The sequence below is a fragment of the Elephas maximus genome, chromosome 22 (genome assembly GCF_024166365.1).
Source record: "Elephas maximus indicus isolate mEleMax1 chromosome 22, mEleMax1 primary haplotype, whole genome shotgun sequence".
NCBI lineage: Eukaryota > Metazoa > Chordata > Mammalia > Proboscidea > Elephantidae > Elephas > Elephas maximus.
The window spans coordinates 17,194,007-17,221,013 of NC_064840.1; the positions used below are offsets into that span (position 1 = coordinate 17,194,007).

The following is a 27,007-nucleotide window of genomic DNA, read 5'->3' on the forward strand; positions in this document are numbered from 1 at the left end:
GCTGGCATCTGTCTCTCTCCTAATCCCATAGCAACTTTCTACAGAATCAAAACTTCCTTTCAAATGTACAATCCCTGACTGGGGCAGATTACCCAATAAGCAAGGTAATCAAAGATGTGGTGAAACCCATGTGAAATTGTTCACTACAGATAAGTAAGCACAAGGAAGCCCACGCTTACCTTGCCTATTGGATAATGCGTCCCTGGTAACACACAGGATTGGAAACCACCTAAAATGTCCCCCCGACAGAGGTCTGATTAAGTGAACGGTACATCTGCACAATGGAATACTGTGAAGTCTTTTAAAAGAACAAGGAAGATCCATATGTGCTGATGAAGAAAGGTATCTTACAGTGTATAGTGTAGTGCGTTATAACTTCCATAAAAGAAAAAAAGGCTGAAAAAATAGACATATTTTCTCATACTTTTAAAACACACAGTCGAGACTAATTGTCTATGAATTCTATATTCATGAATTCATCTACTCGCTAATATTTGTCACCCCAAAATCAATATTCGTGGCACCTTCATGGTCATTCACGAACATGCACAGAGCGGTAAGAAATTCCAGTCACCTGACAACCCCAGCTGTGGCTGAATAAGGCAACGTTCTATCTTCTTGTTTCAGTTCTCAGACTGTAAACAAGTGTCATTTTCTCAGTCTACTTGCTGTCACGTTTTTCACATTTTTGTGCTTTTTGTTGGCGATTTCACAGTTTAAAAGGATTCCTAAGCGCAGTGCTGCTAAAGCACAAGAAGCGCTGTGCCTCACAGCAAAAATATGTGTTAAATAAGCTTCATTCAGGCGTGAGTTACAGTGCTGCTGGAGTGAGTTCCGTGTTAATGAATCAGCAATATACATTAAATAAGACATCTTTAAACAGAAACACACGTAAAATAAGGTTATATATTGATTAAACCAAACCCGGTGCCTTCGGGTTGATTCCGACTCATAGCAACCTTACAGGACAGAGTAGAACTGCCCCATAGAGTTTCCAAAGAGTGCCTGGTGGATTCGAACTGCCAACCTTTTGGTTAGCAGCTGTAGCACTTAACCACTATGCCACCAAAGTTTCCTATGTATTGATTAGTTTACGAAAACGTGACCAGAGGCTCATGGGAACCTAACCCTGTATTTCTCTCAGTATTTGCTAATTCAGTATTCCTGGAGACTTTACAGAACGAAACTACTGTGAATAACAAGAGCTGACTGTAATAATATAACAAATATGTGAATAATACAGGTATTGATTAAAAGTGTGAGCCATCTCTGGAAGAACTCAAAGGCCAGAAGCAATAGTTGACTCTAGGTAAGGAAAATGGGGATTTGGGAGGGAGAAGATTTACATTTCACTGTTGATTTCTTTGTGAATTGCTTGGAATTTTCACTATATGCCTGCATTTCAGCCCATTTAAAATAAAAAAAAAAAAAGCCCACCAGGCCCTTGTGAACGTACCTTCTGGAGTCGAAGACTCTTTTCTGCGGCTGGAAGGTGGGGCGAGCAGGCTCATGGCACTAGGCTGGTGCTCGGGTGACCGCACGATGGCAGACATTGCGATCTGCTGCCTCGCGGTAGCTGGCGTAGATGGGTGGGGGTGGTCTGTGGCTTTTCGGTGGGCAGCTGCAAAGAGACCAGTACAATGCCTGGAAGTTAGCTGGGTCACCAAGAGGACCAAGCCAAGTGGCCTGCCCCTGAGCTGTCTTTCAAGAACCCAAGACCAAAAGGACACATGTCACGCCAAATGGGCAACACCAAGGATGTTAAAGCTTTTTCAGTCTCAGGATGTCTGGACTGAAAGCTCATGGGCCACAAATAAACATGCTGAAGTAGTCTCAATCAATCTCACTGAGATGGGCCTTCTGCCTTTTCCACGGCCTTGAGCACTTTTTGGTGGAGAGAGCCCCTACCTTCCTCTCGGGCAGACCGGAGCTCAATGCGGGTCTTCTGAAGGGCTTCCTCTAACTCTGCACAGCGAGCTTTCTCCTTCTCCAGGGCCACCTTCAGCTCATTGTACTGCAGAGGAACCTGTGTGGGCAAAGCAGGGTCCTCTTTCCGTCGACTAAATAAACCCTAGCAATGGAAACAGAGATATCTCCTAACTTCTGGAAACTGGCACTTTATACTAACTAAAGGAAATCTGACTCAGGAGGAACGAACCATGAAAGCCAGGCGCATACTCACTGTAAGTGTATTTAGTAAAAATGGCATGTGAAGGGGGAAAAGGTTATGCTGAGCCACAGCCCGTTCCAGCTGGCTGAAAAAAAGAGTGGTGTGGAAGTGTTCACCAAGAGGGCTAAAGATGCTCACATCGCCACCACCTCTTCCTTTAGTATTCTCAAGACCGAAGAGGCATTTCCTGACAGTCTTGACCCTCAAAAAATGGAAGTGGAGGCTGGAGTCAGGAGAGATGGCTCAGAAATCACTCTTGCCTTTGAACTGGTCTCATGATGCTTTGTTACAAGACACAGAGACGAGTGTTTTAAAAAAGGAACCAAAAAAAAATGGATATTAAAATGATGTCAAAACCAGGGGCATACTTTAAAAACATGCAAATGGATACATTTACTATACATGGAAAAAAAAACAAAACAGAATAATGCAACCAAAAAAAAACCTAATTTAAAAAAACAAAACACCCTAACTACATCAAATAACATAACCATGAAACAAACTGCTGCTAAAATAAAAAAAGATTAAATATCATAAGCATAAAAAACACACAGTCACACAGTAAGCAAGAAAGTCCTTCCCGTGCAGCCATCCCTTAGTTGGAGGCCTACCCCTGAACGTTACTATAACCCCCACACGGTAAAGATGGCACCGGGAACATTTAGGCCAACTGCTGGCTCCAGTCTGCCACCCTAGGTATTCCAAGTCATCCAAGGCCTGTCTTGTAAAACTGCTGCCACTACTACTACAGTACGATATGGTCTTTGGAAGGAAACTGCAAGCTCTTCAGAGACCTTTCTAGAACTGAGAACACTTGGCTAAATCCAGTGTGAGGGCCACAGTGGTTTAAGAAAGCATGTATTGGGCTTATTAAAAGCAACCCTCAGTATGTGCACCCACACATGGCCACATCCAGAGTTTTGAACGTGTTTGTCTGGTACAATATAAAAAGGGGTGGTACAGTACCCAGCGTAGGGTCCAGCTATCCAGTCAGTCACTTCACTCCCTGAGTGCCAGTCACTTCATTAGCCAATCAAAACGACTGGACCAGAAGATTTCTAAAGCCGTTTCTGAGTCTCGTGCATGTGACCTGAGCATCCCTGTATAGCCCTGTAGCCATGACCTCCGCTCATCCCTTCGAAGCCCAATACACGTGACCTGAGAACTCCTCTGGAGTCCCATACATGTGACCTTTGTATAAACCTTTTTCTCTGCATAGCACTTCCCTCCCCAACTACTCAGAAAAAAAAAAAATCACTCCCATAACAGAGAAAGGCACTACAATCTTTAAGGCCATGAACATAAAGTAGCTGGTTACAAGACTGGATCAATGAAAGATATCCTTTGTAAGGGCTACTCTAATGATCTCAAAACCTGTTTTTCAACAAAAATTAAAATAAGAAAACATGCAAAATGTTTGCATCTCTGTAGCTCCCTTTAACTATCACAGCTGTATCCACTGACTCATGAATGATCCAGCGAAAACTGTCCACTCCCGCTTTACAAACGCTTTGACCCACCTTTTTCTTTTTGGCAGGTTGGTCCATTTTGGCTTGCAGAAAATCGATGAGCTTGGTTTGTTGAGAAATAGTGCCTTCCATTTTCACCTTTTCGTGAGAATAGAGAACCTAAAATTTGTGAAAACGAAAATAACCTCAGACCCAGAAAGAAGCATGTGTTTAAATTTGAGCCTTCAAGAAAACAAAAAAAATAAAGTCGCTGGGGCAGGAACACATGAAAATTCAACAGAAACTGCGCTTAGTCGATATTATTTATTTAGTCCCACTCTTTGTCTCACACACACACACAAAGGGATAGAATGATCGATGGATAGACAGGTTAAAAAAAAAAGAAGACAGAATTACAAATTCTCAATGGAATCCAGACCTCTGGAGCTATTGAGGCTGGACAGCCCCCTGAAACTATTGCCCTGAGATAATATTTACACTTTAAACCTTAAACCAAAACTTTTCCCGGAAGTCTGCTTTGAACCAAACAACAGTTTAGCTAAATTAGTAAAGCTATGTCTGCCTTGCGCATCAAAGATTTATCCTTGTGGGCTGAAACCAACAACAACAACTCAAAAGGTTAGATGAGAAACTTAGGTGGCAGTGGCTATATGTAATGGTGGTGGAATAACTTGGAAAAGGAGAGCAAGAACAGTTATATAACTTGAAGAATGTAAACAATGTCGCTGAATTGTACATGTAGAATTTGTTGAAATGGTGTACACTTTGTTGTGTATATTTTCACAAACAACAAAATTAAAAAAAAAGAGAGATAGAGAGCATACGGTTAAAATCCAGGTGGCACTTACTATAGAAGTCCTCCAACTTCTCTGAATGTTTAGAAATTTTTATAATAAAATATTAGGAAAAGATAAAAGGATTCATGATAGCTAGGATTCACGATGAGTTCCCCAGCTGGCTTTTAGCCGTCATGCTTTACCACTACACACAAGTCGTATTTTAGAAGGTTCCTCGCGGCTGGCCCTCACCTGAATGTTTTCCAGCTGGTACTCCAAATCACTCCTCTCTGTCTTCAGCAGATCAGCCCGGTCTAGAGCTTCCTGCAATCCTTGAGTCAGGCGGAAAATGTGGTTCTTCTGCAGGTCCATCTGCTGCTGTAACTTAGCTTGCTGGTAGGGAGCGGGGCCGGAGAAAGGCTCAGTACCGCACACGATACAACTGGTTCCACTACAGTTCCTATTCCCGAACTAATCTCAGACACAGCACCGACACAGCAGTTTTGGAAATCATCTCATTCCAGAATTACCAACTGTCCTCTATTCCAAAATGACGCATGCACGGTTAAAAAGGACTTTCACGGAAATCTCTGGTGGCCAGCAAGTCACAGGATCTCCAGCATAGCAGGGAGTCCAGGCTGGGGTTCGGAGGGGTCCTCTTTCCCAGTCGGGGTTATAATTAAGGATATTTTGGTACTTAAGAGGGTGAGCCATTTGAGTTGACATCTAAGGCAGAGTGGCTTAGTGTCATGGCAATGTTCCAATGACTTGTCCTTATTTGTTGTTTTAAGATCTCAATTGTTGTTATAGGAAATCACTTTGTGCAGGTGGTGTGAAGTACACAAGGTAAATCAGATCACCCCTAATTTAATATGCACCTCATCAGGGTGAGGACCCCAACAAGTACACAAAGAATCAAAATTACAGGAGACATTTCTATGGCATGGGGAGGATGAAAGAGGAAGATCCCAGATTCCGTACAAGTGTCAGCAAAACCCAGAAAAGAAGAATTCAATTTAGTATATTAGAAATACTTTTGTGCTGAAAATCTCACTCCAGTTTTTACAATGGAAGTCTATCAGACAATAGGGCAGGCTATAAAGACCCTGGTTTCATAGCTCTTTCCTGAAAGGCTTGTGTTTCTAAAAAGCAGCAGGGCAGCCACCTTCATGGACTCTGCCTTATTTCATCCAACCCCCAGGATACAGTCTAATCACAGTCGCTGTGGCCCAAATCATCTCTTCCCTGGTAGCCTAGACCTCTGCAGGCTCAAGGACAGAGAGCAGCTGAAGAGCAATAAACATCGCCAAGGGAGTTTTCTAAAAGACAACAACAAGAATACTACTCAGCCACAAATGAAGTCCCAGTGTATGCCACAACATGGCTGACCTGCGAAACCATTGCGCCGAGCAAAGTAAGTAACAAAAGGGTAAATGCTATATGATCTGGCTTACACGAAATAAGCAAATATATAGAAACTAAAGATTATTAGTGGTTACCAGAGTGGGAGGGAGGTGGAAAGGAGGAGTTTTTACTTAGGGGGCACTGAATTTATGTTAATGGTGGAGGAATAATTTGGAAAAGGACAGTGACAATGGCTACACAACTTGAAGAATATAATCAGTGTCACTGAATTGTGCATGTAGAAATTGCTGAGATGACATGTTTTGTTACCCATTTCCACCACAACCAAAAAAAAAAAAACTAATTTTTTAATAATTAAAAAAAGAAGGGCTTTTAAGATCCTATGAACTATGTACAAGCTCGAAAGCAGCCATCCAAGGCACAACAATTGGTCTCTCTTCGCCTGAAGCAACAGAAGAAGAAGGCGAATCAGGAATAGGGGGAGGACACGGAATGTGTGGTTAATTGCCTCCATGAACAAATGCTACCTTTGCCATGAGACCAGAAAAAGATTCTATACAACAATCTTGATCAAAAGGGAGAAAAAGCAGAACAGAATTTCAAATTCTTATGGAATCCAGACTTTCTGGAGCCATGGGGGGTAGATAAACCTGCAAAACTACCAGCCTGAGATAATCTTTAAACCTTAAACCAAAAATATCCCCTGAAGTCTTCTTAAAACCAAGCAATAGCTTAGCTTAACTAGTAAAGAACGTCTGCCTTGATCATTACGCTCTTTTAAGATCTATATGGGATCAAACTGACAACAGCAACTTGAAATATCAGGTAGGAACCTTAGGGGCAGTGAGTTTAGGTTCACGGCAAAGGAACAACTCAGAAAAGGAGGGTGAGAATGGATGCACCATGACAAGAATATAATCAATGTCACTGAACTGTATATACAGAAGCGGTTGAGCTGATGTGTGTTTTGCTATGCATACTGTCAACAACAACGACAAAAAAAAAAACGAAAAGGCAGTGGCAGATCTCACAGTCCTCACCCCCGCAGGCAGAGGACCATTGCTGACCTCAGAAATGTTCTGGTCCCCTCTGTCTTATTTCACTTCTCCCCACCCATGTTTTGCTTTCCATATCTGTTCCTCATCTGTCCTTCGTCTTGAGAAGCAGCAGACTCTTTGAGGCATCATGGAATAGTGGAATAAACCCGTGTTTTGGAATCTCACAGACCCTGGTTCAGATCCTGACTCTAACCTTTATCAGTCATACGACCATGAGTGGCTCTTATTACCTCTCGAAACCTGTTTCTTCATCTCAAAGTGGGTATAACACCTCCCCTCACTGGCTGACATATTGAGTGCAGTGTCCAGCATACAGTAGGTGCTTACTAAATTTCAGTACTCTCCATCCCTTTTTCTTTCTCTCCTCCATCCAGTTCAGGTGCTATCTCCTCACTTTTCCATCTGCCTTTCCCAGCCCATCCGACTCCACAAACCTCTTTCCTTTCATTGGCTGTGACACAGGACTTTTTTTTTTTTTTTTAATATCTATAATATTTACTGATTTCTATTTCATACTCTCTGACCTTAGTTTTCAAAGTCAGTGGGCTGAATATTTGAAAGAGGAAAAAGAAAAAAAAACTTTGTGGGGTCCTGCCATAAAGCAAAGGATACCTGTAACTAAAAAGATCACCTGGGCTGTGTACATAACCTGGAATTTCTGAACCAAACCACACAACTGCCCAAAATACGGAGAAAAAAAAAATAATAATAAAGCAAACAAACAAACCCTAGCTAAGATAACCTCGTAATGGGAGTTATCAGTCCCCTGCAGTACGAGTGATTTCTTCCGCAAATTAGCCTCATTAGTTCCTCCCCACTATTTTAAGGACAACATTACTTACTAGGAAGGAAGCAGAGAAACAACTGTTGGAGACAAGATCTGTTCAGTGACAGCCAGGCCCAAAATACTTTTCTAGAATAAACACATCAACTGTCCATTAGCTGTCTAAGAAATAAGCTGGCCATTTACTACAATAAAAAACAAGGAAGTGATATTTGCGCTCTACAAAATGTTTTTCCAAACTATTTACTTGCTTCCCGGAAGCCCTCCCAGAGAGAATCAAGTGGAGGTTTATTCATGGCTCAATATTAAACTGAGAAGAGGGCTTTAGTTGTATGCTTGGACCTGGAAGAAGAATGAGGAAGCTAGATTAAGGAACCGTAGTGTAAAACGACCCTGGTGAACTAGAAGGTGGATCAAAACCAACAAGGGAAAGTTCAACAAGGATAGTATTTTTTTTTTAATTAAACTGTACAAATATAGAACACAAAGATAGAAAAACAAAAGCAAAATCATGTGTCAGGGTAAGTGGTAATTTAATAGGTCAGCAGGTGTCAACAGTGTGATAAAGCTACCCAAGAGCCCAGGTGACTGGCAGAGGTTTATGGAGCCCAGTATGGAGGTGGAGATACCTCTACTGTATTCAGTGCTATTCACACCACACAGGCTTCCAGAAATTCTCTTTGAAAAGAAAAATCGACCAGAAAAGTATATCCAAAGCTTAGAGGGACTTGAAATATTTCATTTAGAAAGAGAGGATTATTTGGTGTAAGAGGGTCACTTGGATATCTAATCGGCCATTATGGAGATAAAAGTAGTTTATCTCATAGGATTGTCGCAAAGACTGTATAAGTCAGTTTATGTAAAGTACTTAGAAGAGTACCTGGCACATAATTCAGTGCTAACGAAGCATCAGTTATTTTGACTATTAATCAATATTAATCGCCTATTTTGTTTTTTTTTTTTATTTTGGTTGGTGATAGCAGCCTACTTTCTAATGCTCTAAATGGTAGAAGCATTACATGCAATCATATGAAATTACTGTTTTCAAAATTATAAAACAGTCAAATAATGGCAAATTCATGCTTTTACCTAATAGAACCAATGGGTAAAAAGTTATAGACTTTAGTTCAAAGTAAGAAAGGACTTATTTAAGAAAAGAGTTCCCCAAAAATGGGCTGGGATGCCCAAAGTCACTGTGAGTATTTAGGCCGAGTTTCAATGGGGCCCACCTAGGAAGACCGTTGGGGAAGAGATTCTCTCGTTTGGATGGGAGATTAACCTGACCAGGACCAGCAAATGGATTTGCAGCTCTGGCAATATTTCTAACAGACCAACAGTAGCTGTAAAGTGCCACATTCAGGACACCTCTGAGGCCATTTTGGGCCCAAGAAGAAAGATTTGGGAGAAAGATCTGCTAGTAAAGTTTGCCATGGGCAGGGATAAAGGGAATAGGGGCGCAAGTGCCAGGATTTGGATTAGATGACACAAAAGATCCCTTCCAACTCAGAGACTCTGACTCTGGCCCCATTTAAAAGTCTCTGCGCCCATGAAGAAGACATCTAGGTTGAACTCTTGGTCACATGTTTATGAAGTGCACACTATAAGCAAGAATCCTAAGCATATTTTAGATAATAAAAGATCTTTCTTTGTATCATAATGGTTTCAACTGTCTGCTGGAATCCGCCACAAACTCAACGTCAGCCAGATGTCTATACTGAAAAATTTATCTGTGAGGCACAGTCTGGAAAAGTGGAAATGTTCTCGTGTAGTTGAGAAGTGAGAAAAAGGGGACTGAATCAGGATTTCGGCATTCTATTCCTAGCATTGTCACTGACTCACCATGTAACCTTGAACCAAAGTACTGAGCTGTCATGGCCAACTCTCCCTCCTTGGAAGGAAAATAGGACAGGTGAGGTCATTGGTTATTTCTGTCCTGTTTCCAACATGTGCCTGAAGTGGGGACACTGCCTATTCACCCCAGAAAAGACATCATAATTCTCTATTTGACCACCAGGAGATTTTTAAATTTCTATTAAGGAGCCCTGCTGGCGCAGTGGTTAAAGCAATGAACTACTAACTAAAAGATCGGTGGTTCAAAACCACCAGCAACTCCATGGGAGAAAGATGTGGCAGTCTGCTTCCATAGAGATTTACAGCCTTGGAAATCCTACCGGGTCTCTATGAGTCAGAATTGACTCGTCAGCAGTGGGTTTGGTTTTTTTTTTTTTTATTATAGGGTTTTTAGTGCCACCTTTGGTGAATTTCCCACCCATAATTTTAAAACTATCATTCCATAAAGCATTTCATACTGATCTGCAAAATTTTCAACACCTGTTCCACGCTTAATAGCATAGCAATAGTATTTCTATCAGTACAGTGTCTCAAGAGTTATGGGGAACATACAATAAAACCTCGATTAACCAGAACAGAGAATTCTGGCTAATTGAACAGTCTGGCTCACAATATGTTAAACAGAAAACCCCTTTGGACTCAAACTTTTCATTAGATATCCTTACATATTCATTTATCCTTGTAGGTCAATTCCAATGAATAAAGCCCAATTATTAGTGATTCAATATACAGGGCTTTAGGTGGGGGTGGCGTGCAGTCATCAATTTAAATAGCAACTTTCAGAATTCTGCTAATAGGTACAGGAAATAACATAAGGGATGGGCTTAGGAGATCAATTCAAGCTTTTCATTTTACGTCTCCAAAGCAGGGCATAATTTTTTTTAATTGAATTAACTGAATGTTCAAAAGTCCTCATGAAGTTGGTACTCAGCATAATCTGATCAAGTCACTGCCCTGTGCATTAAGGTAATTTGCATGGATGTGCTAATAGTCTGAATAACTTAATATACTCTGGATATTAACGCTAAAGGACAATTGAACTCAATACTCATTCACCCGTAGTAAACTTTTCTTGGGCACGTGCTTATTACCATGCGCTGAATACTATTAAACACCATGCAGGTCGGAGATGAAAAGGGGACCCTCTGCTTTTATGATACATTATTCTGATATGTTAAATGCCTTAAAAGCAGCATTAACAACCACCTCACCCTTCCTCACAAACCCCAGCTTCAAATTGTGAAGGTCTAATTTGGATCTGACCATCTGCATGTAACAAAATTTCTATTTCGAAATCCCACCTGGTTCGACTTACTAGGTGCTTTCCCCTCACCTCTTCCAGGAGCCTTTGTTTGAGTTCTCGCTCGGTCTCTAGCTTCTGCTGTAAGCTTCGCGCATTCATCTCAAGCATGGCGTGCTTCTTTTCCAGGTCATTCAGCTGAACAGGTGGAAAAATTGGACATGATACCACATTTAGAAATGTTAGATGCTAACGACTTGTACAAAAATCCAAGCTTCAACATATAAACAATCAAGTTCTAAAGATCAGAAAACAAATGCTGTTGTTTTTGAAAGTATACCACAGAAGTCCATGTCATAAGAAAGTCTTCCACAGGTTATGACGTGAAGATACAAAATATTTCTAAGGGATGGGACGTATACACAGCTGTGACAAGTTCTGAAAGGATGACTGCGCAAGTATTCATCTCGGCTGAATTTAGTTCATCACATTTTGAATGCTTACTGCATGTACAATATTACAACAGGGGCCTTGGGCATGAGGGATGGACAAGCTGCACCAGGGAACCTGCACTGAATCAGAAAGATAGAGGGGAGCCCATAATTAGACATGTACACAAATAATGACTGATAAGTTTGATAAGGTATGGAGCAGACCAAGAAGTTGTATCGGAATGTCTTCAAGGGTGGGAAGGCCTTTGCTATAGAAGGCTTCAATAACAGTCAAATAGGAAAGATTATTCTACATGTTAAACATAAAAAAGTTAATTTTACTTCTGAATGATAAATTTTCTTTCCCTATGGTTTTTTTTTTTTTACATGGTTAAAAAAAAAAACCTAGTAAGTCAGTCTCAGGGACTTCTAGCCTTGAATCCAGTATTTTCTTACAAGAAACCCACTTCTATGGGTTTCTTGTAAGAAAATAATTAAAGATATCCATAAAGATTTATGTCCATTATGATGTTATTTATAATGGCAAAAAATTGAAAGCAGCCTAGATTTTGAACACAAGTGGAATGATAAAATTAAATACATCTGTACAATGTACTACCATGCCGTTGATTTTTTTAAATTATATGTTCAAAGGATATAAGTCAGAAAAAGCCTCTAGATATATAATAATTTAAAATTACATAAAACTGTATATATAGTTGGCAACTAAACTCATAAAAATATGTATATATTATATACACACACATAAATCAAAGAGAAGAGAGCTAATAAATTCACCAATATAACAGTAGTAATGGACTACAAGTCATTTTTTTCCTTTACATTTAAGTGGTTTCCATACCTTCTACAATGACCCCAAATAATTCCTTTTATAATCAAAAAATAACCAAGAGTTACGGAAAACACAGATTTCGGACTGCTACTTTATCTTATATGTGTGTGAGTGTGCTTGTGCGAGTCCGTATGTGTAGTCATAAAAGTTCTCTATTTTCACTTTTGTTACCTGTAATACTGAAATGACTAGTCTAAATGCTCTGTCAAGACTATGAGATAAAACTTCCACAACACTGGTACGCTGCTTTGTAAAGAGAACACGGATGGAACACATGTATTTCCAATGTGAAATACCGAGGACTTGCACCTCTCATCAGGCCCCATCATGTCCCTGAACTTGCAACATGGAGATGCTGAACAGCCTATTATTGCAGCAATGGAATGAGCACTTCCCCAACGATGCTTGACATTAAATCCAAAAAGCCTTCTAGAAATAAAAGCCAGAAAACCAGCAGTCAATATTCAGACTTCAGGGCTCAGACAGGCAGATGTTAAGAAGTCACCAACTGGCCAAGAAACGCCTGCACCCACCATACCCACCCATGCTAATGCCAACCAAGGAGGTCCCAGGATTAAGCACAACTGTGAGACATTTTTGGAGTGATCAAGTGTGCATTTATGAAATATATTTACTATGGATTGCATTTGAATTTCTGTCAAGCATGGCTTCAAAAAGAAGGCAACAAAAACATTTTCTTAAAAGTCGGAAGGGACAGGTGTGGACCTTGTCAGAGAGGCTCTCAGCTTTCAGCTTCTGCTCTTTGAGAGCCTGCTGCAGAGCAAGGATCTCAGCCTTGTGCTCCTTCACCGCCAGCTCCACCACTTGGCGTGACTCGGTGATCCGCTGGTCAGCTCTCACCCTGCCAGAAAAACACAGGCCTGACTTGAGAAGGCCCACCACCACCAAGCTGGAGGAGGGAAGCTACCCATCTCTAAGCCAACCAAACAGGCTGTGCACTGATGCCCAACTCTGATTCCCAGTTCCAGATTATGTCTTCTTTTTCAACAGTTTATAGAGCAAAGATTTGACCCACTTTAGGCCTTGGGTAAAAATACCCCTAAAAGGTAAAGTTCCTGTGAATACTCACTTGGAATGACTGAAGGGGAAAAAAAGCATTTCCAAATGCAACTGGGCTAAATAGGATGAGTCAAGACTGTCCCACCTTTCCATGAAGCAGAAATGGAAGGTGTGCCCCATCCCACTGATGGATCATGGGGCACAAAGTACCATGGGAGGGACCATTTGGAAAAACATTTCATGTAAGAAGTGTTCTGGGTGCTGAGGAAACGGAAACTTGACTCTGATGAATGTATCTGTACATAAGTTTGCACTGTTGTTAGTAGTCATTGAGTAGGCCCAATTCATGGTGACCCCATGCACGAGATCAGATCATTATGATTACAGGGTTTTAATAGGCTGATTTTTGGAAGTAGATCACCAGGCCTTTCTTCCTTGTCCATCTTAGTCTAGAAGCGCCACTGAAACCTGTTCAGCATCATAGCAACACATAAGGCCCCACTGATAGATGAGTGGTGGCTGCACGTGAGGTGCCTTGCCTGGGAACTGAACCCAGGTCTGCCATATGGAAGGTGAGAATTCTACCACTGAACCACAAATAAATTTAAAGAAAAGAAAAACAAGATGGGAAGTGGAAAAATCACTCCACCTCCCCATTTATGCATTATGTTTTCCCACTTTCACAACTTTGCTTATACGACCTCCTCCACAGGGAATACTCTCCTTCCTTACTCTGTATACTCAAAGCATATTCCACCTCCAAGGCTTAACTCGAAGGCCGTGTTCTCCATAAAACCTTTCCCAATTCCTCCTCTCAGAAGTAACCTCTCCTTGCTCTGTATTCCCAAAGCATAAATACATTCCTCTCTCTAGGTGACAAACATTTTAATGCAAAATTTATCTCCTCCACTAGACTCTTTGCCTCTTGAGGACAAGGACTGTGGATTATATCTTAGTCATCTCAGTATCCTGCGTAATACTGAAACAAGAAAAAAACAAAAGGAAATGAAAGCCAAGATCTTTCACAATTATCCCTCAAAGTAGACATGAAATGTTGCCGTAAGCACACCCATAATTACACCTTCCGTATGTAATTCTTGATGCTAAAGCCAGATTCCTACCCCAAAAATTGTCTCAGAAGGATCCTAGGAACAGCTGGGATAGGAGCTGTACTTGGGGAGAGCAAGGGAGGGGGCCGGTATGAGAGCAGCCAAAATTTACAGCAAGGACCAGGGGAAGACCAGCAGTTAACAGAGAGAAGCAGGGAAGAGGAGTCTAACACAGCCGCTCATCACATGGGCAAATACCCTGAGTGGGAAGATGCCCAAAAAGGGAATATTTCTACTAGTTTCTCCTGAAATTTGAGGATTTTCATCTTTTGCCTCTAATACTTTCTAGTCAACTGAGTTTAGCATAGATTATTCATCCAACACATGTATGTGAGTCTACCATGACCAAGTAAATGTGAGAGGCACCAAAATTAGTCTGACACAGTTCACCAACCCAAAGCCATGCCTTTTATCCTGCTTAAGGAGGGCAGAGTATCCAGGAAAGTAAGCTTCAGCGGAAGCTGATATTAGTGAGGATACGAAGGGTAGATACCATTCAGTTATGCAGACATGGGGTGATGGGGCTGCCATCAGCCCATATGGTGCCTCTGTGCAAATAGGGAAAAGGCACCCACCCCTGCTTTGAGACAAATTTCTGTCTGTTGAAAACTGCCCTAGTATACTGATTTCATTAGAACAAACACTTCCCTGCCATGAGCTTTAAAATAATTTGTAAAATAATTCAGTAATAAATCTTCAATTCAAATCTATGTCTTCAATGTGGACGGCACTCCTGAGGCTGTGCAGAATACAAGGTGCGGAGTCCTAGCCCTGGGGAGAAGGGAGCTCTGGAACTGTGGAAACAACAGTGGAGACGCTGAGAGCTGACAGCGCCTGAAGGTATGATTACTATTTCCTACAATAAAAGTGAAAAACTATTCTTGTAGAGCAGTGGTTCTCGAGGCGGCTTTGCCTTCCTCCCCCACCCCCTCCCAGGGGACGTTGGCCAATGTCTGGAGACATTTTAGGATGCTACAACTGGGAGGGAGGTGCTACTGGTATCTAGTGAGGAGAGGCCAGGGATGCTGCTCAACAACCTACAGGACAGGAAGGACAGCCTCCGCAACCATTAATTGGCTCAAAATGTCAATAGTGCCTAGGCTGATAAAACCTTCGTGTAGAGGGAAGACAAGCATTATGTATGACCAGGACTAAATGGTGACAACCTTGCTATATGGTCATAGTTATAGGAAATCAGATAAAAATATTTCTGCAAAGAAAACACTGGGATATTTGCTGTGCTCTGGCTCTCATGCCTCAGCACAATGTAAACGGACATCAGCTACTGTCTCAGAATCCAAGTGACACCGTCCATATTCACAACTAGGGTGACCAATTCATTCCTGTTTGCCCAAGATGTTCCTGGTTTCAGCACTGGGTGTCTGACATCCAGGAAACCTCCTGGTCCCAGGCAAGCTGGGACAGGTGGTCACCCTGTTCACAGGTGGATCCAGCTGCAGTCACCTGCCATTGCCTTCCTACAGACAAGAAGCCCCACCTGCTCTGCTTTTCGGTGTCCAACATCCTCTGTAACTCTCGAACCCGACACTCAAACTGGGATTTCTCATCACCAAGGACGCTCCTCCACGCCTCCCACTGCCGCTCCTTTTCCAGCAACTCATCGTTCAGGGCTTCCAGATCCATGACCTGTTCCTCCAGCATCGTGCACGTGGTTTTCAGGGCCTCCATCGTCTGCAAATTAGCACCACTGAGTTGTGCCTTGTACCAAGTGAGGATTTCCTGGACGCTACTCTTGTTGGCTCAATTTCAGAAAAGCACAAGCTTCTAACTAGAACCTGAAATACAGTTTATCTTTGTCTTCTACAGCCCAAGAGGGCTGGAAGAGAATGGATGGAGGCCCATGTCTGGGCAGAACCCAGAGCAAGGCCGGAGGGAAGAGACCTAGTTTCAAAACTTGGCACATACAAAAAAAGGTGGCACATACTGGCCTCCCAGAGCATTCTATTTTTAATTTTTCGAGTTTAAAGTTAATCCCCAAAATCAAAGTTAAGAAAGAACACATACTTTTAAAAGCCATTTTGAAAACCCCAAAGCCTTCAAAACACATCAATAATTGTAGAAAGAGCCTATTTACTGGACAGGCTCATTTTTGGAAGCCTCGGGAGAGTTGCACCAGGGCACCACCACCACCACCACCAGCTGCCATCGACTCATGGCGACCTCATATGTGCCAGGGTAAAGCTGTGCTCCACAGGGTTTTTAATGGCTGATTTTTCAGAAATAGATCACCAGGCCTTTCTCCTGAGGTGCCTTTGGGTGGTCTTGAGTCACTAAACTTTCGGTTAGCAGCCGAGCACACTGACTGTTTGCCCCACCCAGTGCCGTGCACCAGGCACCCCCTCTACACTCCGAAGGGATCAAAGTCCTCCAGGAAGCTCGTGACATCCTCTACCCTCCTTACTTGCTTCTGGCTGGTAAGCTGCATCTCCCGCTCGGTGATTTCACGGCGGAGATGGTCCACTTCACTTCGGAGCTGCGCTATCTCGTCGTTGGCGCCAGAAGCCTCGTCAAGTTGTTTGGACAGGTAGAAGTTTTGGTTGTTGAGCTCAGCGTTGTCCTCTGTCAGCTGAGTCAGCTGCTCCTCCAGGTCTGTGATTACCTGAAAGAAGAATGGAACTTGGTTACACGCTAAGCAAGTTGTTTGTAAATAAGCCATCGATTTTTCAACCTAAGTGACACTCAGCAATCAACGTGGAGCTCAGGAGTTTGCATATCTATCCTTGAGAGCCAACACCAAGCTCACACTCCTACCCGCTTAGCTCTAACGCTCACGCTGTGTTAGGGGGAAAAAAAAAAAGAGGCATGTCTCAGATTCGTCCGGACAATATGGCAAATGCAAAGGAACCAAAAGTGACCGCTGTCACGGAGGGACAGCTTCGAATGAGGTCAAGGATGATAATATAATGCAGAAAATGCAAGCTGAGGAAAGAGGAATGATAAAGACACGGGTATCAGAATCAGCTAATTAATCTAAAAATGCCCGTGGCACCATCTATAGGATGTTATAATTGGAGATATTCACAGCCTTAAAAAGCAAAATGAAGTTCTTATCAAGGAAGGCTGACAGTGAAGGACACTAAGTTATTTTAATAAAATCACAGACAATAAATTTAATTTCACGCAACACAGGCAAAGAAAAACTTAAGGGAAGCTCAGAATAATCCTGAGAATACAATACTGTGCTATAGCACCCCTTTAACGGTTTTTACTACACTTAGCTATCAGAAAATGGGAAAGCACGGAGATGAGACTGTCACTTTATCCAGAGAGATTTAATCCGGTTTTGCTGAATTACTCCCCTCTTTAGTGGTAGAATGGCTTCAATCTCAGTGCATCCAGCTTTCCTGTGCTCTTGGCTGAGGTTCAGTATCAACTCTTACAGAGAGCTTTTATATCTAATACTTTAGAAGCTGAAGGGTAATTTTCTAATAATAGTTGGAATGAGGCACACAGGCAGTAAATTAAATTTTATGAAACAAAAAAGAAGTAAATTAAAAGGAAATGCTCTTAAGCCTACGATTATTAATTGTTTCCAATTTCCAAAACTAGAGTAGATTTAGCTTATGAAATGTTGCCATTGTTTCTACAACGAATCCCCTATTTAACTCCCTTTGATAATCAAAAAAAAAAAAAAAAAAAAAATCTTCCCAAGCACACAGAATTAAAGAATATCAATTAAGTACATTTGTTCAACGTAGCTCAGAAAACCCAGATTTTCATTTTGTTAACTGAGCTGATAACCTTTTAATGTAGTAAGCAGGTTAGTAATTTATTTGTTTAATGTTAAAGCCATGTTAATTCCTAATGTCCTGGTTTGAGATACACTGTCAGCTACAAGAGGGTGAATAAAGGTTATCTGGCTAGGTTCTTAGCTAAGACTCCTTCTTTATCAGGGAAAAATAGAAAAAAAAAAATTTTACAAGTTTGTCACTCCTAGCAGGTAGTTATGCCTCATAGGAATCCCTGTATTGCCTTTGGTGACATGACTAGTTCAACTGATCTCCCTTCTATATGTTGTAACTCCACTCCTTATGATAGATTTCCATCCTAGATGGTGAAAGGCTCCATTTAACAACCGTGTTTGTTTCCTTCTACACCTTCGCCAAAGAGAAACAAAAAACTGAGGCAACTAGCCTAGCAGCTGTGCTATAAAATGGTTTCTGGTCCTACCTTTGCAAGAATACTGACCCAGGAGCCCACATAAGCCACCTTGAACTTTGCTGGGTTGGCTTCTCCAGCTGTGACATGGAAATAAATACTATTTTTTAAATTCACTACCTGTTTTTATTTTTTGGAAACCCTGCTGGCAGAGTGGTTAAGCGTTACAGCTGCTAATCAAAAGGTCCGCAGTTCAAATCCACCAGGCGCTCCGTGGGAACTCTATGGGGCAGTTCTACTCTGTCCTATAGGGTCACTATAAGTTGGAATCAGCTCAACAGCAATTTTTTTTTTTTAATTTTTCTTGCATACTATTCCACCTTATCATATAAAATGCAAGGAATAAAAATTGGGCCTCTCGGGGAGCAGGTAGGGGAGCAAACAGAACTACCAAAACATCTATTCACATAATAATATACACATTGCTGAAATAATTTATCATTTGAAGACAGATTTAAGCTTTTAGGAACCCATTTCCTTTCTCTGTTTCATGAAGAAAAACAAATGTAGTTTATTATGAGCCCATTTCTGCCACCTCTTCTCCTTCTCCCAAAATTAGATTACAAAGCACTGAAAAAGAAACACTTGAAAAAAGTCAATGGGTGTCAAGATTATTTCTTCTCACTTCAATGGAGACGTGCCCAGTGGAGTAAGAAGGGTCCCTCTATTTCCCTGTAATCGTCAGCCTCTCAAGGGGCCTTGGGTCTCTGATTTCTATTTCCAGTTTGTGACTGCTAGTTCTATATTAGGTCATCATCTCTATTTTGCCCGTTTGACAAGAGGATTGTGTGTCTGTGTGAAGCACCCACATGGGGACTTAAAGCATTTTAACTCATTTGGGCTTTTTATGTATTCTGTCTGCTCAAGCCATGATCTGTTTCATTTGTGATACTGTTTTTTGAGTTGCTAGCGTTCTGGTATTAAGTGTTAGACATACCAACCCACACACACATTACTGAGTTTACAGATAGTGAACATGACTTGAGACACAGGCAGTGAACTAATTATTCCATGGTTAAAAAATTAGATAGATAGACAGACTGGTAGACAGACAAAGAGACAGATGATAGATGGATGACAGGTACACAGAAAGACAGGCAAACAGACAGAGAGACAGATGACATATAGATAGGGCAATCTTCCCAACCATTCTTTGAAATAGGTATTATTTTATTCCCATTTTATACATGTGGAAATTGGGGCAACAAAGAGGCTAAGAAACTTGCACAAGGTCAAGTAAATAAAGTAACCAAGCCAGGATTTGAACCTAGGCACTTTGGCTCCTGAATCTACTCTCTTACCCCCTACATTCTACTGCCCCCCTAATATAGGGAAAGAAGCATTTATTTAATGTTATTTTCAGGGCCTGGACACCCCAAACGACGGCAGGAGGTAGCGCTACCATTCAGGATAATGCTTCTTGATTTTGAACCAAGTAATGTGCAAGGAGAATTCTTAGGACCATTTTGTGGCCACGGTTCTATTCTGTCCACACCAGGGACAACTGATCTGTTTGCTACATTATGTGTCTGCTTAATCTTTCAGTCCTACGGAGAAAGGGCAAAAAAGATAAACGGAAAAAGCTGATTCTGTCTCAGCAGTGAGAAAGATGAGGGCGAAAGCTTCGTAACACAGGTAGCCAGCAGGGCTTTCTTACAGGCTGTTTTTAGAGATAAGAGATCTTGGTGCAGTTCTAAGAAAAAACAGGGATATAAAAAATGATCTGCTTTCAGTGTCAAAAAAAAAAAATCTCTGTTGGGATTATCTGTTGTCTTCTCAAGGCTGCTGTGCAAAGCTCATGGTTCTAAGAGGTAGATGTTAACCTCTCGTACCTAACAGGGGACCAGTACAGGAGATGAAACCAGGTAAATGTCCAATAACATGCTGGGGGTAAAGAAACCAGTCAAATAATGAGCATCAGGCTAGAAAGACACACGACCGAAGTCCTATTTTAATGCCTAGCTCTTTCTTGAAGGCGGCTATTTGCATATTATTTATTTTTAATCTTATAGCTGACAGATTGATTCATAATTAAAACTGTGTCATATGTTTGCCCACCAACTCCCCTCCAAAACAGACTTAGGTAGGGTTTGAGGTGCCAGATTGAATCAAATCCTTTTTTTAAATCTCTTCAAAATACAGAAAGGATCTGAGCTTGAAGATCTTGCTGTTCATGAGATTTCTCCAAGCTGCTATCTGGGGGCTCCTATCAATTGGGTTATTATGGGAGTTTTCACCAGTAATGAAGGTGATACCCCCTACCAGAGATGACTGGAAGCAGATCTACAAAGAAAGGAACGTCTCTCACACTCTACCAAAGTGTCTTTAAAGCAGCCTTTGAACTTGCAAAAGTATGATTGAGGCTATTCCCACTGTTTTCTAAAGCAATGTTTTTCAAACTTCTTAAAGTAGCAGAACAGTTTTCTGGACAAAGGAATGTGTTATAAGCCCAAAAGGATAATACAGTAAACCTGCAAAAGCCAGAACCTGTGTAAGGTTAGAAACCTATGAGAGAAGGAAAACACAAATATTTTCCACTAATAGAGAGCTATAGAAAAGTGTTAAGACTGCACCCTGTCAAAGGCAGAAACCTTACAAGACCTGGAAAGACAAGGCAGTCCTGTCGAGTTCCAGCTTTCACAGGCCTCCCTGTAGTAATAGTAACCAGCATTGTTTAGCACTTTCTAGGTGCCAGGCCCTGTGCAGGCACTTTGCTTTCACTGCCTTATCTAAGTCTCACAGCCACCACAAGGCAGGGATTATTACCAACCCACATTTTACCATTTCTGAAATTTGAATGTAGGTTAGAACTAAGAAGTGGTCTTCCTTTCCTCACCCAGACCCCAAACAGCAGTTATCAAACTAATTATGCTTCTTACCATCAATTTATATTGAAATTATACAATGTCATCCCCCATTTTACAGATATAGAAACAGAGCCTTAGGAGGATAATCTCACGTAGGTTACTAACAGGCCGATTTGGAATCTGAACCTAGTCTGCCAGACTCTATAGCCCATGGCTTGGACCACTAAGCCACACAGCTTCCCTAGCCAAAATGTGGGGAGGGACGGTCACCCTTTCAGGCTCACCCTCCCACTTGGGGAGGCCCCTCAGAGGCTTCTCCTCAGAATGGCAGAACTTAAGAAAGCGAGATTAAAAGCCACTGTTCCAGAAAAAGCAAATTTGAGGTATAAGGAGAGTATAAAAGTTATATACATTAAGAAAGAAACCAAATTAGTTCTACACAGTGGTGGTGTTATTAGTTGCCATCTAGTTCATTACAACTCATGACGACCTGACGTGTGCCGAGTAGAACTGTGCTCTACGGGGTTTTCAAGGCTATGACCTTTTGGAAGCTTATCACTGGGCTTGTTTTCCTAGGCATGTCTGGGTCGGCTTGAATCGCCAACCTTTCAGCTAGCAGTCAGCACTTAACTACTTACACCACCCAGGGACTATACATAGTGGTATAGGCCATTAAAACTAAACTTTCAATTTAAAAAAAAAGGGAGAGGATTACAAAGGGACACAAGGGAACTTTTGGGGGTGACAGTTATGTTCATTATTTTGATTGTTTTGATGGTGTCACAGGTATGTATGCACATGTCAAAATTCATCAGCTTATTGTACATCAATTATACCTCAATAAAGCTGTAAAAAAACAAAAAAAACAAATTTTTTTTTTAAGCTTTTATGCCAAAAGACTAAAAAGGAGAAAAGAGAACTCCAGGTAAACGGAACAGGATTACTTACGTACACATTTAAAATACATTCAGGTTTATTTTAGTAAAAAAGAGTGATACAAAAAAATCAGACATATAGTCATCTATATTTGATTCAGTCATCATTTATGAGCATGTATGTAATACAGGCGCAATTCTTATGTTTAAAATTAGAAACCAAGACAATAAGAAATAAAAAACTAGGGCAGAAGAGTACAGGAACAGAATCCACCAACTCCTCAAGGAAACGCGGAGGAAATCAGCAGACATTTCTAAGGTGGGACTGCCCTCCCTGATTCAGCCATCGAAACATAAAAAAAAACCCGTTGCTGTCGAGTTGATTCTGACTCATAGCAACCCTACAGGACAGAATAGAACTACCCCATAGGGTTTCCAAGGAGCGACTGGTGGATTCGAACTGCTAACCTCTTGGTTACCAGCTGTAGCTCTTAACCACTGTATCATCAAGGCCCCATAATTCAGCCATAGGCATTAGAAACCAAAAAACAGCCAGCCAGGTGCCAACTAGAGGCAAACATAGGCACAACTCATGACCTGCAATTCCAGTCTTAAGTACATGCTCGTCAGAAATCAGTGCTTATAGACACCAGAAGACTTCTACCAGATGTACAAATGTTTCCTAATAGCTTTATTCTTAACAGTCCCACATGGAAACAGTCTAAAGGTCCATCAACAGGAGAATGGATAAACAAATGTCGGTCTATTCATACACTGGAATACTCCACAGTAATGAAAAAGAACAAATTATTGACAGACACAACAACGTGTATAAACCCCACAGACAATGTTAAACGAAAGAAGCCAAACCCGGAGGAGTACATACTCAATGATTCCATTTGTATGAAGCTCAAGAACAGGCAAAACAAATCTATGGTGACAGAGGTCAGAAAAGTGGTTACCTTTTCAGGGGAGGGGCAATGGTGATAAGAAGTGGACATGAGGGAGCCTTCTGTGGGATGAAAATATTCTACATCTTGATCTAGGTTGTAGCTTTCTGTACATGTAAAAATTTCATCAAGCTATGTATTTAAGATTGAGGTACTTTATACACTTACTTTACTGTATCTATGTTATATCTAAATGAAGGAGGAAGAAAAGCATATACTAGCAGGACGTAACATCCCCACGTATAGTAACTAAAGAGGAAATAAAGAGTTTGTTACAAGAAAAGAAAATATGTACATGGGGGTGGGACGGGGAAGCTTCTGGAAAACCACAGACGCAAATAACACAAGCAGGGACAAGAGCACGAAGAACTAACAAGGTAATAACACATACGAAAGAACGAAAGCAAACAATTGGAACCATAACTAAAGATAATATCCTCATCTTCATGAATAGGGGTCTATTTCATTCTCTGGCAAGATCAAAAATAGATGGAGTTTCCAAGGATCCTACCCAATTATATAACCCATTAATGATGCTCACAGAATTTACTTTCTCAATATAAACAACATCTCCCGAAGCATCGTAGACGCTGAATTTGCATGTTAGTAAGTTAAAATGTCTGTTTGCTGTTTCCCTTCTGCAGAGGCAGAGGCCAGAGAAGCCTTGCAGATGTAACTGTCCCTGGCAACTGGACAACCTCTGGCTCAGGCCGGCTCGGAACCTCTAACTTTGGGGCAGGAGCAGGGAGCTGACTTGGGACTTGTGTTGCAGCTACTGAAATCTATCAGCAGTTCTGCAGAGCAAATCATTTTGACCATTCCAACTGTCCTCCTCCTCCAAACATGAAGAATGGTTTTAATTTTTAAAAATTAGCAGAAACTCAAGAAACTGAGGTTATCTAGGGTTCACAAAGTCCAAATCAGTTTGACCACATCAACTGCTTCGGCCTGAAAGCGCGTATCAAAAATCAATCGCCAATATTATAAAGAGATGTCCCCATTTCCTTCTCGGTTTTAGTTTCATGTTATTTTAATCATCTTTGGTTAATACTCACAGTACAGCTGTTACGGAGAGCATCAAATTTGCGCTGGATTTCATCTCTATGTGCCTAAAAGGTAAGAAGTTGATTATAAATTTTTCATAGGGTAGAAAACAATTCTACATGCTACGGGTCAAATACAGAGAACAGCAATTTGCCTAGAAAGCAAAGAATGCTTTTGCAGCAGCCTGAGCATCTGTTTTTCAAGGAACTAATAAATCAAGTCATCCCCAACATCAGAAATAAAGTTACAGGAGCACATGATTGCTGTGTTAAAAATAGGTAACTATTTACCTGTACATATATATTTAACATTTATATAACACCTAGGGACTAATAGGAGAAAAGAAAACAAACACACGACCACAAAGGATGAAGTGTTTATGCTTCTTCATTTGTCTTATACCCCGTTCTGAAAAGAGGAGAAACCCTTCTTCCCTCCAAGTGACCTACTCCCTGAGACAGACAGACAGATATACACACACACACACGGACACACACATGGATACATATACGGATATACATACAGGACAAAGTGGGGACTTTTTTCCTAATCAAAAATTGCTGAAATCCAGAAAACCCAACATTGACCGCTTTTTCCGAGGTAGAGCTAACCTAGAAACAGCAACACTCGTTAAGTCGACAAAAATTTTTTGAGCACATACTATATACCAGATGCTGTGTGAGGATAAAGAAATAATGGCCTCCGCCTTCATCCTGATGAGGGAAGACAGAACATAAATAAGCTCATGACTATAAACTCTGAGAAATGCTATGGAGAAGTATGGCCCAGGAAAAAAGAATAAGGGGGAGTAGACAGAAACTTACTTAGGTGTTGTGGTCAAAGACAGCCTCTCTGAAAAGGCTGAGGGAACAGAATTTCCAAAACCTTGAGGCAGGATAGGGTTTGGTGAATTTGATGAGCAGCAAAAAACAGTGTGGCTACAGCAGAGTTTTTCAAACTTCAAGCTGTGTCACAACAGCAAAGTGAGAGTTTTTCCTTTCTTTAGCCAATGAAACAGAATAAACAAGATAGAATAGAAGTCATAAAAATGTACCTTGGGTAGTAAAGGTAAACACTGTTGTAGGAAACTTTTGTTTCAGATACCATAATTCATCAAAATTAAGTTGCTGTCTATTGTAGGACCTATCATTATTTTACGTAACACTGAGAAAGAAAAAGTTCTGTCCATTAGACTATGAAATGTCATTGGCTGTAAAATGCACCCTGATTTCAGATTCCTTACTATCAATGAAACACAGTATACATGCTCTGCTGTATTTGACCACAAAGTAAAATGAATTCTTCTCTGAGTTGTGGTCAAAAAACTTCTGAAAAATCATTTGACTAGTGTACAGCAAGAGAGGAGAAAAAGTGGCTCAAGATGATGGAGGACAGCTAGGCAAAGAACAAGAATATTGTAGGTTGAGTGAAGAATTTGGGTTTTGTTCAAAATGCAATTAACTGGAAGCCAATTAAGGATTTAAAGAAAGGGAGTGACATGATCTGATTTCTGTTTTAAGAGCAAACAAAAGAAACACAAAGAAAATTTAGCCAAAGTGTATCACAATCAAACAGGTTAAAACCACTAACAAAGATAAAATCTTAAAACCAGCCAGAGAAAAAGAAAAATTACATGTAGAGACAGAAAGATAAGAAATACAGATTTCTCCTTAAAAAAAAAAAAAAAAGCAAGCTAGAAGACAGTGGAGCAACATCTTTAAAGTACTTTAAAAAGAAAAGTAAGAAAAGTCAACCTAGAATTCTATACCCAGCAAAAATTTCTTTCAAAAATTCAGTCACACAAAAACTGAAGGAATGTGTCACCAACCAACCTGTACTATAAGAAATGCTAAAGTCATCTAGGCAGAAGAAAAATGATAACCAGAAATCTGGATTTACACAAAGGAATAAAGAGAACTGAAAAAATGGTAAAACAAAACATAATTGGATAGTTGCACAGACTGCCAGAAAGATTGATATATAAAAAGCTGTAATTTAGAACTAACTTCCCAAACAATTAGCCCATATTTTCTGGGACTCATTTTATAGAACATTTTTTTTTTCCCAAAAATCAACTTGCTTTTTGCCCAGCAAGAATAAGAGAGACTTGATAGTTTAATGGGTTAAAAATATGATTTGCTCAAAGAAGGAATGTGGCTATCTGCACCACTGTCACAATCTCATCTGTGCCAAAGCAGTAGCCCCTTTTCTTTGTGACCTGGCACCAAGGACCACCCAACCTCCTCAAAGGCATTCGATAATCACCGTTAACAAAGTGCAAGAATTCTCCCTAGAAGAAAAATAAAACCTTTGTGTTAATAAACACTAGATCAGGGATCAGCAAGCCTTTTCTTTCAAAGGCCAGATAGTAAGTATTTCTGGCTTTGTGGGTCATATAGTATCTGTCACAATTACTCAACTCTGTCCTCATAGCCCAAAAGCAGCCATGGGCAATACCTAAATAATACACAAATGGCTGTGTTCCAACAAAACTTTATTTACAAAAAACAGGCAGTTCCAAGAGACAGAAAGGGCCACATGAACTAGGAACTACATCATCCTGAGACCAGAAGAACTAGATGGTGCCCAGCCACAACCAACGACTGCCCTGACAGAGAACACAACAGAGAACCCCTAAGGGAGCAGGAGAACAGTAGGGTTTAGACCCCAAGTTCTCATAGGAAGACCAGACTTAATGTTCTGACTGAGACTAGAAGGACCCTGGCAGTCATGGTCCCCAAACCTTCTGTTGGCCCAGGACAGGAACTATTCCCAAAGCCAACTCATCAGACATGGATTGGACTGGACAGTGGGTTGGAGAGAGATGCTGATGAGGACTGAGCTACTTGCATCAGGTGGACACTTGAGACTATGTTGGCATCTCCTGACTGGAGAGGAGAGGGGAAGGTAGAAGGGGTTAGAAACTGGCAAAACGGTCACGAAGCAGAGACTGGAAGGAGGGAGTGGGCTGACTCATTGGGGGGAGAGTAAGTGGGAGTACGTAGTAAGGTATATATAAGTTTATA

The 27,007-nt window shown here is 41.0% G+C and overlaps 1 protein-coding gene across 11 annotated transcripts in view; it reads right to left on the reverse strand.

The window, feature by feature from the left end:
• CIT (citron rho-interacting serine/threonine kinase) overlaps positions 1 to 27,007 on the reverse strand; it is a 174,246-nt gene that overhangs the window by 23,591 nt on the left and 123,648 nt on the right. For 8 of the 11 annotated variants that reach the window (XM_049866324.1, XM_049866320.1, XM_049866325.1 and 5 more), the window contains 9 exons: positions 23,993 to 24,046; positions 16,549 to 16,746; positions 15,625 to 15,818; positions 12,724 to 12,859; positions 10,807 to 10,911; positions 4,668 to 4,808; positions 3,691 to 3,798; positions 1,909 to 2,071; positions 1,457 to 1,621 (listed from right to left, as the gene is read on the reverse strand). In XM_049866324.1, coding sequence (XP_049722281.1) covers positions 1,457 to 1,621; positions 1,909 to 2,071; positions 3,691 to 3,798; positions 4,668 to 4,808; positions 10,807 to 10,911; positions 12,724 to 12,859; positions 15,625 to 15,818; positions 16,549 to 16,746; positions 23,993 to 24,046 — 1,264 coding nt within the window. The remainder of the gene's footprint in view (positions 1 to 1,456; positions 1,622 to 1,908; positions 2,072 to 3,690; positions 3,799 to 4,667; positions 4,809 to 10,806; positions 10,912 to 12,723; positions 12,860 to 15,624; positions 15,819 to 16,548; positions 16,747 to 23,992; positions 24,047 to 27,007) is intronic. The other 3 variants (XM_049866326.1, XM_049866322.1, XM_049866323.1) reach the window with 2 other exon arrangements.